At 39.1% G+C, this 16,437-nt stretch overlaps 1 protein-coding gene across 1 annotated transcript; it reads left to right on the top strand.

Moving 5' to 3' along the window:
* The first annotated feature begins 982 nt into the window (after positions 1-982).
* alkbh5 (alkB homolog 5, RNA demethylase) lies at positions 983-13,313 on the top strand. The gene is made up of 4 exons (XM_061914029.1): positions 983-2,282; positions 2,354-2,434; positions 12,546-12,668; positions 12,736-13,313. The coding sequence occupies exons 1-4, from the start codon at positions 1,588-1,590 to the stop codon at positions 12,893-12,895; spliced, it is 1,059 nt and encodes a 352-aa protein (XP_061770013.1). The 5' UTR covers positions 983-1,587; the 3' UTR covers positions 12,896-13,313.
* The last annotated feature ends 3,124 nt before the right edge of the window (positions 13,314-16,437 follow it).

Below are 16,437 nucleotides of genomic sequence, written 5' to 3'. Positions count from 1 at the left end.
AAATAAAGATAAAAGTGTATAAAAAACACAGAGGACAACAGAGGACCACACAACTCACGTGGTGTTAAAAGCCAAAGAATAAAAGTGGGTCTTAAGACGAGACTTAAAACACTCCACTGTGGAAGCAGTTTGAACATGGAGGGGCAGAGTGTTCCAGAGCTTAGGGCCGACCACAGAGAAGGCCCTGTCTCCCCTGGTCTTAAGTCTGGTCTTGGGCACCACGAGCTGGAGCTGGCTTTCGGACCTCAGAGCGCGCGCAGGGATGTAAATTTGGATGAGGTCCGAGATATATTGAGGTGCCAGTCCATGTAAAGATTTAAAAACAAACAGCAATGTTTTAAAATCAATTCTAAAATGAACAGGGAGCCAGTGCAAACTCTGAAGAATTGGGGTTATATGCTGGCGTTTCCTGGCCCCTGTTAAAAGTCGTGCTGCTGCGTTCTGGACTAACTGCAACCGGGAGAGAGCTTTTTGGCTAATGCCAGCATCAAGTGCATTGCAGTAGTCCAGGCCACTTGAAATAAAAGCATGCACGACTTGTTCAAAAAGGTTAAAAGATAAAAACGGTTTAACCTTTACTAAAAGACGAAGGTGATAAAAACACGATTTTAAAACGCCATTGACTTGTTTGTCTAGTTTAAAATCGCTGTCTATAGTGACGCCAAGGCTGGTGACTTTGGGACGCACATCATTTTGCAATGGTCCCAAGTCAGTGAGGGCCGGACCAAAAACTAAAATTTTCGTTTTTCCCTCATTCATTATTAAAAAATTCTGGGCTAACCAAGCCTTGACGTCACATAGACAGTTAAGAATGTTGGTTGCCATTTTATCACATCATCATTCTATCATGCAGCTGAGGTAGGCTCCGGCGACCCCAAAAAGGGACAAGCGGTATGGATGGATGGATAAACTATTCCCAAAATGGACTTGACCCCGGGTGTCACGTGACGTTACCGCCCCCAAGAGGGCGGCTCAGTTCACGACTGAGCATGCGCAGACCACTCGCAGGCGACACGAGTTTATTTCCAGCGTTTTTTTTTTCTCCCGTCTTACATGTCGGATCTTGGTGGTTGCTAAAGAGCTTTTTTTTTTGTGAGGAATGAGAAGTTTTCTTCCAGGTAAATCCAGGGTGGAAACCACGCAGTTTTGGGGGGGATTTTCGCGGCGACTTTTGAGATGTGGCGGTGTGCTTTTGCGGCATTTCCAGCTGGCGACGTAGCGACTAAGCCAGGCTAGGCTAGGCTAGGCTAAGCTAACGGTTAGCTTCGTTGACTAACTACGTCCAAGAAGCGAAGTTTAACTTCGGCTTTTTTTTTTCGCTCCAGGAATATATTGACAGTTCTCCCGAGGAACTACACTTAAACCCCGCGACGAGGCACCGGCAAGACTCCCGACAGAAGCTACCTGGCGCTAGTTACCGAGCTAATGTTAGCCAACAGCTAGCGGCCACATCCACACTATTCGGGACTATTTCTTGACGTCGTGCCCGCTCCTAGCAACCCCGGCCCAGCGGGCCCCCCGCTTCGAATGCGGCGCTGACACATGATACCCGCCAGCTAACTTTGGAGTTGCGTCTTTTAGGCCGACATGGCCGCCAGTCGTTACGCCGACCTTAGGGAGAAGCTGAGGTCGATGCCGCCGCACAAAGACGAGCACGAGACGAGTAACGGGAGCGGGCGGAAGCGCCGGCACCGCGAGTCCGACGACGACGAGTGCGAGCGCAGCGACGACAGCGCCGACCTCCGGGAGCTGGAAGCCCAGCGGGTGAAGAGCAGCATCCTGCAGAAGAGCATCTTCACGCCGGAGGAGTGCAGCCTCATCGAGGAGAAGATCGACCAGGTGGTGGCTAAAGGGGAGGCCGGACAGTACCGGGATCACACCGTGGACCGGGCGCCCCTGCGCAACAAGTACTTCTTCGGGGAGGGCTACACGTACGGCGCCCAGCTGGAGAAGCGCGGGCCGGGCCAAGAGCGGCTGTACCGCAAAGGCGAGGTGGACGACATCCCCGGCTGGGTGCACGAGCTGGTCATCCGGCGGCTGGTGGCCAGCGGCGTCGTCCCGGAGGGCTTCGTCAACAGCGCGGTCATCAACGACTACCAGCCCGGGGGCTGCATCGTGTCGCACGTCGACCCCCTGCACATCTTCGCGCGGCCCATCGTGTCCGTGTCCTTCTTCAGCGACAGCGCGCTCTGCTTCGGATGCCGCTTCCAGTTCAAGCCCATCAGGGTGTCCGAGCCGGTCTTTGTGCTGCCCGTGCGGAGAGGCAGTGTCACGGTTCTCAGGTGAGTCCCCTTCACTCCCTCCCTCCCGGTCTAAATAGGACCACCACAAATGTCCCCTTTCTCCTTCTCAGTGGTTATGCTGCTGATGACATCACCCATTGTGTCAGACCCCAGGACATCAAGGAGAGGCGTGCGGTCATCATCCTTCGGAAGTGAGTACAGTAGATACTCAGGCATGTGATTTTTCCGTCTAAAGTCGGAATTCCGTCTATTTTAATCTTGGGGGGGTTTATTATCGAACATATCGAGCAATCAACTACGGTGTAATATTAGTTATATTACGCCGTAGTTGATTGGTCGATATGTTCCTTGTGACCAATCAGGACATCTGTTATGAATAGGGTTGGGTATCGTTTGAATTCGAACGATTCCGATTCTTTGTTTTGATTCAGATTCTTATACAATGTGTTTAGGGCTGGGCGATATTGCCTTTTTTTAATACCGCGATATTTTTAGGCCATATCGCGATATACGATATATATTACGATATTTTGCCTTGGCCTTGAATGAACACTTGATGCATATCATCACAGCAGTATGATGATTCTATGTGTCTACATTCAAACATTCTTCTTCATACTGCATTCATATATGCTACTTTTAAACTTTTACGAAATCACAACTAAGTCAATTGAACAAAAGTGCATTTATTAAAGTTATTAAGCAGTGGCACAAACATTCAAGTCATTTCCAAAACATAAAGTGCAAGATTGTCAGAGACATTTTAAGTGTCAAATAAAAATGAGCTGCATAATAGGAAATCAAATAGTATTCATCCTTCACTATGTAGTATTTTACTAAGGTTATGAAATTCTCTTCATTCTCTAGCGAGTGACTTTTCAAATGATGCTACATATTAGCAGTAATGCTACATTTTATAGCTACGCTCCCCCCCACTTGACAAATTACGGTTGTCTGTTCGACATATTCCCACTTGAAGCCGAACCGCCGCCAGACGATGAAAACCCTGCTGTTGTTATGGGGAATTAAGTCTTCCTTCATTTGTTACCAGATCCGCACCATCTTTCTCTCGTACGGCTACTTTAGCAGCTAACATAAGCCTCTCTGCCCTTTTTTTTTTTTTTACCTCTCTGACGTGTGACGTATGTAACCCTGCTTGTCTGCGAGAAGGAGGGACAGGAAAGAGCGAGGAGAGCCTGAAGTGTACGCCCGCAGCTAAAAGTCTGCGTGTGAACGTATATTCGAATATTACGATATAGTCATTTTCTATATCGCACAGAGACAAACCCGCGATATATCAATATATCGCCCAGCCCTAAATGTGTTTGACAGGTAGTCCCTGGAAGGTTGAATGTGTTTTGGGTTGAGAGTTTTCACCATATCCCTGCAAACATAAACAAACATGTAATGTTGTTGTTTCTGTTTAGCCCAGTATCAACTAGCTTAGCTCTAACGTTATTGCTAAACTAACCTAAATGTTGGAGATGCCACCTCTGAAAAGGGATGCAGTCTTTTGACTATGTGTGCAGTGACCTTTCTGTGGCACTCTTCCGTCTGTGGCACCGACATCTTCCCCATTGCCGCTACGGTGAACAGAGTACGCTGAGCAAATCGCGGAGTCTGGCTAGCGGGTTGTAAATTGTCTATGAAAAAATACGCGTGCTAATTTGTTAGCTGCCTCAACGTTGGCGCAAAACACATTATTTATTGCATATATATTGTTTTACTTACCGGATGCGGACTGCAGTGCAGTCGCTGAGGTGCCAGGCTGGGCGTCGGAGCCAGAGGAAGAGGCAGAGGAGGACAGGACACGCATTTATTTGTACTCCATGAACTCTGAAGTGCTTCATCATGTTCGACGTGCACTCTCCTAAGCACGAAACAGTCCTGTCGCACGTGTTACATTTTGCCGATATTTCATTTTTTTTTTGTAAAATAAAGCCACACTTTCTACCGCCGACGCCGCTATCCATGATTGACTGACTCGCTCGGCTACAAAGGCTCGGCTATGCTAACACTTCCAGCGGTGGGCGCTTCTTCGTTGGTGTTCAGCGGCTTCTTCTTCCGGTCGGCGGACCTATTCTTTTTTTCCGGTTGGCGGACTGGGTATCGAAACTAGGAATTGTAATTTAAACTTTTGAACGATTCCGGGAGAATCGGAAAGTTAGTCCCGGTTCCAATCGATACTCGATACCCAACCCTAGTTATGAATGATGACGTTATTGCCCAAAACAAATTTCCCCGCGGGGACAATAAAGTTGAACCTTGAACTTGACTGCCATTTTCCAAATGTAAACGATGTCGGTTCTCGAGAGAAAGGACGCTTCACGAGTAAAACAAATTGATAAACGTGTCAAAAATAAGTTTCGATGGGACTGGATGGAAAGGGAAATCACTGATACTGTTGGGAAGAAGGAAGTTACGACTTTGTTCGGCGATTTTATTCGGAAACTCGATCGTCCCGGAAAAGTTTTGTGTACGTGGTGTCATGATAATATTGACTACGGATCACAAGGTTTCAAGGCTTTGGAAGTACATGCGAAACGCCAAAAACATATGAAACAACTAGAAGCAAGGAACACAAACTTTTCACTAGCTGGTACTTTTGGATGTCAACCGAAAGTGAGCAAACCTTACGGACTTCATCCTTTGTTTACATCGACAACTGCCGTAGACATCGAGAGGAAAGATCCACCCAAACAACCCACTTCTGTTGCAGACAGGGTAGTTAATAATGAGGTAAGCTAAAAAATATTTGCTTTGTTTTAAATATTAACCAATTATTGCTTTGCGAAATATAAATGTGTTTTTCTAAAAATAAAAAGCCACGTGAAAATATATTATGAAAGTACATAAATTCAAAGAGTCGCATTATTGATTCCAGTTAACAATTTATTTGAAATAAATTTGCATATAATACTATTTTGTAATATTAAGTTCTTATGTAGTCTCATGTTAGGGAAAGCTTGTGTTAGGGCTCTCCGAGCAAGTAAATGTGTGAAGTGAACTGAAGTAATGTGGTAATACTGTAAATAAACTGTAGATAATAACCCTGATCTATGTGACAACTGTGGATGTGAAATGAACACAAGATGTAAATATTAGTGACTAAATACTGTTGTGACTGAACCATATGCAGTGATTCATTAGGATAATTGGGGTATGTATGTTTTAATAATGATGTTTTCATGTCTTTAAACACTAAAATATTTTCTTCACATGGTGCTGTCTTTGTTAATTTTAGCATGTTAAATTGGTAAAAAACCAGGCACTGCCCTTGACCTGTCTGGGGGCCTTCGTCCCCCAGACCTCCGGAAATTTTTTCAGTCTTTTTCATTGTGGTCAAATCACGTGCCTGGATACTAGTGTTGTCCAGATACCAATATTTTGGTACCGGTACCAAAATGTATTTCGATACTTTTCTAAGTAAAGGGCACTACAAAAAATAGAATTATTGGCTTTATTTTAGGGCTGGGTGATATACGATATAAATCGCGGGTTTGTCTCTGTGCGATATAGAAAATGACTATATCGTAATATTCGAGTGGACGTTCTCACGAAGTTGTTTTAGCTGCGGGCTCTCATCGCTCTTTCCTGTGTCTCCTTCTCACGACAAGCAGGCGCACATTCTTACATACGTCACATACGTACACGCTAGGGCTGCAGATCTTTTGGTGTCCCACGATTCAATTCAATATCGATTCTTGGGGTCACGATTCGATAATATATCGATTTTGTTTCGATTCAACGCGTTTCTCGATTTAAAAATACGATATTTTTCAGATTCAAAACGAGTAGTAGTTGTTGTTTTTTTTAAGCTTTTATAATTGTAAAGGACAATGTTTTGATCAACTGATTGCAATAATGTAAATTTGTTTTAACTATTAAACTAACCAAGAATATGACTTTTTTTATCTTTGTGAAAACATTGGACACAGTGTGTTGTCAAGCTTATGAGATGCGATGCAAGTGTAAGCCACTGTGACACTATTGTTCTTTTTTATTATTTTTATAAATGTCTAATGATAATGTCAATGAGGGATTTTTAATCACTGCTATGCTGAAATTATAACTAATATTGATACTGTTTTTGATAATATTCATTTTTGTTTCAGTACTTTTGGTTTGTTCTGTGTCGTGTTTGTGTCTTCTCAATTGCTCTGTTTATTGCAGTTCTGAGTGTTGCTGGGTCAGGTTTGGTTTTGGAACTGGATTGCATTATTATGGTATTGCTGTGTAGTGGTTTGTTGGATTGATTAAAAAAAAATTCAAAATAAAATTAAAAAAAAATCGATTTTTAAAAAAAATGAGAATCGATTCTGAATCGCACAACGTATTCGATTTGTATTCCAATCGATTTTTTCCCACACCCCTAGTAGATACTGGTGTTGTCCCCATACCAATATTTTGGTACCGGTACCAAAATGTATTTCGATACTTTTCTGAATAAAGGGCACTACAAAAAATAGAATTATTGGCGTTATTTTGACAAAAAATCTTACGGTACATTAAACATATGTTTCTTATTGCAAGCTTGTCCTAAATAAAATAGTGATCATACAAGACAACTTGTCTTTTAGTAGTAAGTAAATAAACAAAGGCTCCTAATTTAGCTGATGACATATGCAGTAACAAAAAAGCAGATATTAACAGTAAATGAACAAGAAGTTTATTCATTGATGTTCTACCACTTGTCCTTAATAATTTTGACGAAATAGAATGGAAGATGACACAATATGTTATTGCATATGTCATCAGCTAAATTAGGAGCCTTTGTTTTTTTACTCACTACTGAAAGACAAGTTGTCTTGTGTCATCACTATTTTATTTAGGACAAGCTTGCAATAAGAAACATATGTTTAATGTACCGTAAGATTTTTTTATTAAAATAAAGACAATAATGCAATTTTTTGTGGTCTCCTTTATTTTAAAAAGTACCAAAACATATGTTTCTTATTGCAAGCCTGTCCTAAATAAAATAGTGATGATACAAGACAGCTTGTCTATTAGTAGTAAGTAAATAAACAAAGGCTCATAATTTAGCTGATGAGATATGCAGTAACATATTGTGCCATTTTCCATTCTATTTTGTCAAAATTATTAAGTACAAGTGGTAGAACATCAAAGATTAAACTTCTTGTTCATTTACTGTTATTATCTGCTTACTTTCTCTTCAAACATGTTCTATCTTTACTTCTGTTAAAATGTAATAATCACTTATTTTTCTGTTGTTTGGATGATTTTACTTTATTTTTGGATGAGAACACAAATTTGGGATCATACATTGGTCATATTCAAATTCCTCATGTGTCCAGGGACATATTTCCTGAGTTTATAAACATAATATAAATTTAACAAAACGAAAAAGGTTTTGCGATGCTAAAAATATCGATGGAATCATAGTAGTATCGACTAGATACGCTCCTGTACTTGGTGTCATTGCAGTGGATGTTGGGTATATATCCACCAATGGCGTTTGTTTACATTGTGGCGCCGGTGAGCTATTGTATCTTCCTATGGTACTTTTTAGAGGCGGTATAGTACCGAATATGATTCATTAGTATCGCGGTACAATACTTATACCGGTATACCATACAACCCTAGTAGATACGTGTTTGCTGTACAGGGGTTACACTCCAAGTCCATTTTTGACTAGTTTAAAAAAACATGCTTAGCGGTGGGAAATATGGTTGGAAACTATATCAAGATATAAATGTTTTATAGTGGTAGATATCAATTATTTATATTTTTATGAACTATTAAACATAAGGACTAGATAAAAAAATATATTAATTGTAGGGCTGTCAAGTGATTATTTTTTTTAAATCAGATTAATCACTTGAACTGTCATTAATTGTGATTATTCACAGGTTATTTGCTTGCAAATTTTGTGTATAGAATGTCATACAGGAGCAATTTTTAATTGTTTTACTGAACTGCAAGTCATTGATTTGCTCAACACTTGATGACACTAAGAATTAATTGCACATTTTACAAGTATGCAGTAATATTGCAAACAAGGTACTCACACACAACTTAACATAGTGTAATTTACATTTAGTTTTATTTGGTTTAACCAGTTGTTAAAACAATAACTTATTTACCTATTCAGATTAAAATGCTAATCTCTTTTTTTTTTTAATAAAACGCGACTTGAGCTTTTTGCAATTACTTACAGATGTCAAACCTTCTCCAGTAAGCAAAATCAATCCACGTTCAGCCAGTAGTTGCAACTTGGTGTTCTTGTTTGTGTATTACACATATGGTTTATCCTTGCTCTAATTGTGCCTCTCCAAGGTATTGTACGCCAGATCAGCCGTGGTGATATGAATGACATCTTGTAGGACTTGGTCTTCACAGATGTTTAGGTGTCCTACATGCGGCAGCTGTCCGTATAACTTAACAGCTAATCTTTTGTTGACATTGATGCAGATTAACCGTCAGCGTAGCGTTCTCTTTTCTTTGTTTTCGATGTAGCATTCATGCTATCGGAGTACGTGTTTTGCTTTAAAATTGTATTTTTTAACTTGATGTGTGTCGATGATAAGAATGTTTGTTGCTGAAAATACCAACAATTGTCTCAGATTGATCTAAAGTTCTGTTTTGAAGCAAAATTAGCCACTTCTCATTGTGACCAGACCAAGCAACGATGTGCACGTTTAATTAATCTTCCTTCATATATGATAATGTGATAATTTGTGTTATTCACATGCGTTTACGTTAACAGCCCTAATTCAATGTAAATAATTTTTAGTTCAAAAGTAGCCTACCTCTGATTATAATCCCCTCAGCTCTCAAAGCAGAAAGGAAAGGAAATGTCAACACAAGCATGGGAAAAACTGTAAACAAATGTCAATACAATTGTAATAAAGTGTAACAAAATATAGCAAAGTGTGAAAATGTAAACATAGAGAAACCTGAGAAGAAGTCTTTTCTGGAAGTTACAGCTGTGCTCTAAAGGCTGAGCGCGTCTAAGGTGGTGTAGTATTAGCGGTCTTGGTGGGGACAAGCAATTTGCATCATTTACACACCACATTGGTCTTACAGGGTACGTGAAAAAAATTGCCATAATGTTCAGGTGACTTTCACTGTTTAATCCACAATTTCTTCATTTTTAGTTTCTCGTCTCATTCCACGCAAAGAATCAACCGCCAGACAGCAACATAGCGCAGCCAAACTTGATCCTTGATACTGTTAACTGATTGGCTGTTAGCGCGTCACTCCCACTGAGCAGCGATCACTTCCTGTGTTGCTCGGTTACCAGAAAACGAGTGACTTTGTCATGCAACCAACCTTTCTGCCCAACTTCCGCTTACTTCTAACCAAGAAGAAAAGAATATTGAACGTTTCATAGAACACATTTTATTGATCTCAATTACGTGTCTATCGCTATATATATATATATATATATACGCATGTGTGTGTACATATATATATTTTTTTATATATGTATATAAATATATATATATACGTGTGTGTGCGTGTGTGACACATTGTGAAACCATCCATGTAAAGTTCATGTTCGAACAGGGCGGCAGCCATAACTTTAGACCTATTTTATTTTTTAATGTCAAAACAGCATCGTGTCGTCAACCTTTCTGAAACATAGCAGCTGTCAATCGCACATTTCCAGGCTTCACAATAAAAGTGATGTGCACAACATCTGGTGTTTCCAAAATGCACCGTGCTTGAGAACTTTGTACTTAAATCACTTATTGTACCACATTTATGATACTAAAATGTTATGCTTTGACTTAAAATACTCATCAAAATTGTCCAATGTGTGACATTACTTTTTGGAAGACATTTTTGCATTTTATAAAAGTTCATTTTATTACATTTTACCTATTACACAAAAATCACATACAATGGTGGCAAATAAGTCTAAAAGTTTAAAAAAGAAATTTAAGGGAAATATACAAATCTCATACCCTGAATCTTTAGCCTGCTTTTGTTTTACAGTATTGGCCTTTTTCATTTTTTTTACAACTGACAGAACTACATCTGCAAATACGATATATACACATTTTTTAGCATTAAATATTTAGTGAGGTAGATAATAATACATATATAGTATAATATCATGACTTCATAATTGGTTATTAAGAGTATGTGAAAATTCTACCTCTAACTTGTTTACTTCCATGACGACCTCATAAAAGATCTGTAATCAAGCAGCTAAAATCCGCCAAACATGGATATATGTGGAGAGCGTGTGTTGTGTTTTTCCCATCATGCCTTGTATTGGATTTAAATGGGTGTAGTTTAATTAGTTGTATGCTGATTGTATGTTTTTCCTATAATATCCACTAAGTTCAAACAGCAGTTTGTGTTGGGTGTAACCATGTTGAATTTTTCTGCTCGCCGGATTTTTTTCCTGCGCCATGACTAGGGAAAGTTGTTTGGATATATATATATATATATATATATATATATATATATATATATATATATATACAACCCAATCCAAACAACTTTCCCTAGTCATGGTGCAGGAAAAAAAAAAAATATATATATATATATATATGTATTCACATATTCCTGTTGATGTCCATTCAATGTCTACTGACTTGACTTGCTTCATTGCTCATTAAATGGCGACAAAATGGCCACTGACTATGTGTGTATTATAACTACACACTGCCATGCTAAATGGCTTATTAGACTTGTGCCGTCTCACGGGCCAAATTGGAAAACAAATGCTGGCGGGCTGTAGTTGGGAGAGGAATTGGGATGTAGACAAATGCCATATTTTCACCCATAAGAGATGTATATTTTGAAAATCAAATGTTACAGCTCCTCTTAGACACATGTAACAAAGGTATTCGATGTTTTTTGCTGCTAAATTGACCACAATATTAGCGTAGCGTAAAACAATATGTCTACTGGTCTTATGTTTCCTAAAAAATAATGTTAAAAAAAACAGTTTATAGCCACCTGTTTACTGACGTATACTATTCATGATTTAAATAACTTTTACTGCAGATGAATATCGGCTCCAAATATCGATTATCGGCTTCCCTGGCTGCTAATGATATGCTAGTTCTCCAAAGTAGTGCTGGGCGATATGGCCTTTTATTAATATCTCAATATTTTTAGGTCATGTCACGATATATATCTCCATATTTTGCCTTAGCCTCGAATGAACACTTGATGCATATAATCACAGCAGTATGATGATTCTATGTGTCTACATTAAAACATTCTTGTTCATACTGCATTAATATATGCTACTTTTAAACTTTCATGCAGAGAGGGAAATCACAACTAAGTCAATTGACCAAAACTGTATTTATTAAACAGTTATTAAGCAGTGGCACAAACATTCATGTCATTTCCAAAACAGAAAGTGCAAGATTGTTATAAACATTTTTAAACAAGCTGTGTGAACTTTTTTGCATGATGTCACTAAAATGTCACATCCAAAACAACAATAAATTAAAGTGCACTTTTTGTACAGAACGCCACTACAATATTTTAAAACAAAGTTCACTTTTGTGCATGATGTCATTCAAGATATTTCAATAAGTGTCAAATAAAAATGAGCTGCGTAATAATAAATCAAATGGTGAATGTCCTTCGCTATGTGGTTATCTCCTTCTGTTGTTAACTATTTTTTTCATACGTTGTTGATGTGGAAATGGTTGCCTCGGCATATTGTTGGAGTGGCACCGAACGGAGATGTTGACATGCCGAGTTTCAAACACTCTTCATTCTCTAGCGGGTTACTTTTCAAATGATGCTACATTAGCAGTGGTGCTACTTTTTGTAGCAACGCTTTTGCCCCACACTTGACAAATTACGGTTGTCTGTTCGACATCTTCCCGCTTGAAGCCAAACCACCGCCAGACGATGGGCGCCGTGCTGTTTTTTGGGGAATTAATTCTTTCTTCCTTCATTTGTTACCAGATTCGCACCTTCTTTTTCTCGTATTACCACTGGCACCACAGCTAATGTTACCCATGCCGCTTCCTGCCTGCTCCGCGAGGGCGTATACGTATGTGACGTACGTAAGAAGGTGCGCTTGTTTTATTGACGAGAGACAAGAAAGACTGAGAAACGCCTATAGTGTAATGCTCTCAGCTAAAAGCAACCGCGTGAGAACGTGTACTCGAATATCACGATATAGTCATTTTTCTATATCGCACAGAGACAAACCCGCGATATATCGAGTGTATCGATGTATCGCCCAGCCCTACTCCAAAGTCACATCTACATACAGTAGATGACAGCATTCATTATTCCAGCTGCACCTTGTCTAATTGTGTAAGTTGAACTGATTGTTGATTTGTCCTCTCCCAGGACCAGACCCGACGCCCCCAGACTTGACTCCGACAGCCCTTTGAGCTCACCTCCCACAGAGAGAGCCGCCCCTCTCAAAGCCAAGCGCTCTCATCGCAAAGCGGACCCCGACGCCGCTCACAGGTATGCCACCCAAAGGTCTATCTCTTGGGCTTTGGTTGAAACCCACTCGGTCTGTCACTCCCTCCAGGCCCAGAGTCCTGGAGATGGACAAGGAGGAGAACCGGCGTCCGCCGTCTTTGGGCCACAGACGTCACGGCGTCACCTCGGACGAGCACAGGAAGCGAGAGCACGACGACGACAAACCCAGAGAAAGCTCAGCGCGCAAAGTGAAAATGAGACGGCAGTGATGACGCAGTCACGCGTTTCTTTTTTTTTCTTTTCTTTAGGTGTTCTGATTTTTTTTTTCTCGCTTCAGCTTTTAGCCCAGCGCAAAGAGCACAGTCCTCATCTCCGTCATCGCTTATATTGCTCATCCACCTTTTAAATGAAACCTTTGTTGAGGCGCACAGTCGGCATGTTTTTGTTCTGAAGATGTACATACCTTCCAAGCTAAAGTACTTGTATATAAGGAACGCTGAGCTGTAGTCTACCTTGTACAAAACTTCTTTTCCACACCTTCACAAACCTCTACCTTGTTTTTTTTTTCCTTTCTCTCCTTCTCAGCAAAGAACTTTTGAGATGATGGAAAACATGGGCCTGGTTTCTTTAAGAGCGTGAGCGGCCAAGTTGTTATTTTTCTGCATTAAACCAGAATGTTCCTCATCACACTTGGACTTGCATGTGTCATTTTAGATATTAAAGTGTTCATATCTGAAAAACTTTTTTTGCTGCGTAAACATCTTTTTTTTTCTTTCTTTTTTTTTGGGTTTTGCTTCCACGGGGCCATTTAGGAAGAAGTTTTGGATTTGTTGGGAGTTACGCAAGGACAGGAATAGCCTGGGTTCACGGGAGATAAGACTTGGGAATCAGTCAGGATCACTCCAGCAGTAAACAGCTCAACTATTAATATTTAACTCCCACTGAGGGAAAGGTTGCAAAAAAAAAAAAAAAAACTGAACTTCATTTGTCCTCTTGCGCAAGAGAAGTGCCAGAAAGTTGCAAGTATCTTCAAAGTCCACAAATTTGTTCATTAGAATCGTCCGCCTTTGAACAAACTTCAATAATCTGGAAGTTGAATGTGAAATATTGCCATCAGGAAAATTGAAAATGTGTTGCGTTTCTAATACAAGGGTGTCCCAAGTTTTTCCACTGAGGGCCACAAACTGAAAAATGGGTCATGTTGATACTTTCCTTGTGACCCTTTGGACTCCACTCAATTTTGGTGAACGAAAAGGGTCTCCGTCATTAAGGTGTTAAAAATAGATCATACAGTAATACTCTTTTTTTTTTTTTTCAACGCTTTATCTACAGATCAACTTCAGATCCATCAGTTGACGTATTTTTATGTATGTTTTGATTTTGTTCAAAGAAACCCGTTTTTTTAATAGCAAAACCCCAAAAATTGCCTAAATTTCCCTAAAGTATTTTTCTAAATTGAATATTTGATGTGAAATAAATCATAACATTGCTTTTGATTGATTTTTTTTTTCACGATGACAGTTTTAAAAAATCTAATCAAAAAAAGAAAAAAAATATAAATATATATTTTATTTTTTTACTTCTAATATCCATAGATCAACTTCAGATTAAGCTGTTGACATCGGTTTTATTTACTTTTTTGTATGTTTTATGCACTTTTGTTTAAAGAAACTGTTATTTTATGGCAAAACCACCACATATACAAAAATTTCCCCAAAATAATTTTCAGAATGGATTATTCGATGTGAAATAATTCATAACTTTGCTTTTCATTCATTGTTAGTTTTTGAACAATGACAATTGACGGAGCGACTTGTCCAGGGTGTACTCCGCCTTCTGCCCTATTGTAGCTGCGATAGGCTCCAGCGCCCCCCACAACCCCAAAGTGAATAAGCGGTAGGAAAATGGATGGATGGATGACAGTTAAAAAAAAAAAAAGTCCCCCACTCATAAAAATGTTTTTAAAGAAGTAATGTATATAAATATATATATATTTTTTTAACTTTCAACGCTTAAATATTTATGAATCAATTTCAGATTAATCTGTTGCCATTAAGTTGTTTTTTTTTTTAATGTTTTACACCCTCTTTTTAAAAGAAAACCCTGTTTTTATGGCAAAACCAAAAAAAATGCAACATTTTCCCCAAAACATTTTTAAAAAATGTCCTATTTGATATTAAATAATTATTAACAATACTGATTTGGATTTATTGAAAAATAATCTGACTTAAATGTCTCTGATCCAAATGGTCCTATCATAAAAGTGTGAAAAAACAGGTTATATTATTTATATATATATATATATATATATATATATATGTGTGTGTAATGGTTCCATTTTATTATTAATGCATTATCCGTCAATTATATATTTATTTTTTAGTTTTTGAGCAATGAAGTGAAGTGTGAAGTGAAATTATATTTATATAGCGCTTTTCTCTAGTGACTCAAAGCGCTTTACATAGTGAAACCCAATATCTAAGTTACATTTAAACCAGTGTGGGTGTCACTGGGAGCAGGTGGGTAAAGTGTCTTGCCCAAGGACACAACGCAGTGACTCGGATGGCCGAAGCGAGGATCGAACCTGGAACCCTCAAGTTGCTGGCACAGCCACTCCAAATTTTAGTGTCAATATTATATAATTTTCTTGTTACATTACACCTGTTTGCTTTTTTATTTCACTTTTTATGTTTGTTTTTTTCAAGTATTTTTATGTGCCGCGGGCCTCACTTTGCATACCCTAGGTTTAACACAGTTGTGTCCAAAGTGCGGCCCGAGGGCCATTTGTGGCCCACAGCTAATTTGTTACTGGCCCCCGGCCCATTCTAAAAAATACTATAATAAAATATTAAAATATAAAAGAGTAAACAGTGACATGTAACAAGAAAAAGTTGCAATGTTGACACTAATAATTCAAAGCTGCCATGCTGAAGACTCCAATTACCTCACTGGAACAATTTCACTTTCAAATATTTTGGGGGGGATAATATTGCATATTGTGTGCGAAACAAATGTTTCTTTCACAAAAAGGGCATCAGACAAACAAAAAAGTATGAAAAAAAATATAAATCTTATAATCAAAAGATCTACAGACTTAAGTGTTAAAAGTAAAAAAATATAAATATACATCCGGCTTATTTTCAACACTTATTCTTTTTTTATATTGTTATGAATTATTGACTTATTTAGGGTTCCAATTACTTCACGTCAAATATTCCACTTTGAAATGTTTTGGGGGGAAAATGTTCAATCAATCAATCAATCAATGTTTACTTATATAGCCCTAAATCACTAGTGTCTCAAAGGGCTGCACAAACCACTACAACATCCTCGGTAGGCCCACATAAGGGCAAGGAAAACTCACACCCAGTGGGACATCGGTGACAATGATGACCCAGTGGGACGTCGGTGACAATGATGACTATGAGAACCTTGGAGAGGAGGAAAGCAATGGATGTCGAGCGGGTCTAACATGATACTGTGAAAGTTCAATCCATAATAGATCCAACACAGTCGCGAGAGTCCAGTCCAAAGCGGATCCAACACAGCAGCGAGAGTCCCGTTCATAGCAGAGCCAGCAGGAAACCATCCCAAGCGGAGGCGGATCAGCAGCGCATAGATGTCCCCAGCCGATACACAGGCAAGCAGTACATGGCCACCGGATCGGACCGGACCCCCTCCACAAGGGAGAGTGGGACATAGAAGAAAAAGAAAAGAAACGGCAGATCAACTGGTCTAAAAAGGGAGTCTATTTAAAGGCTAGAGTATACAAATGAGTTTTGCATCGTTTGTGTGTTAGCCATATAAATAA

Source organism: Nerophis ophidion, linkage group LG01 (assembly GCF_033978795.1).
Source record: "Nerophis ophidion isolate RoL-2023_Sa linkage group LG01, RoL_Noph_v1.0, whole genome shotgun sequence".
Lineage (NCBI taxonomy): Eukaryota > Metazoa > Chordata > Actinopteri > Syngnathiformes > Syngnathidae > Nerophis > Nerophis ophidion.
Note: the sequence above shows the minus strand (reverse complement) of the source record. Positions and strands in the feature narration are given on the sequence as shown.

Coding starts and splice junctions, on each gene's coding strand:
- alkbh5 (XM_061914029.1), top strand. CDS start 1,588: ATGGCCGCCAGTCGTTACGCCGACCTTAGGGAGAAGCTGAGGTCGATG. Junction 2,435..12,545: donor GCGGTCATCATCCTTCGGAA/GTGAGTACAGTA, acceptor GTCCTCTCCCAG/GACCAGACCCGACGCCCCCA. Junction 12,669..12,735: donor GACCCCGACGCCGCTCACAG/GTATGCCACCCA, acceptor CACTCCCTCCAG/GCCCAGAGTCCTGGAGATGG.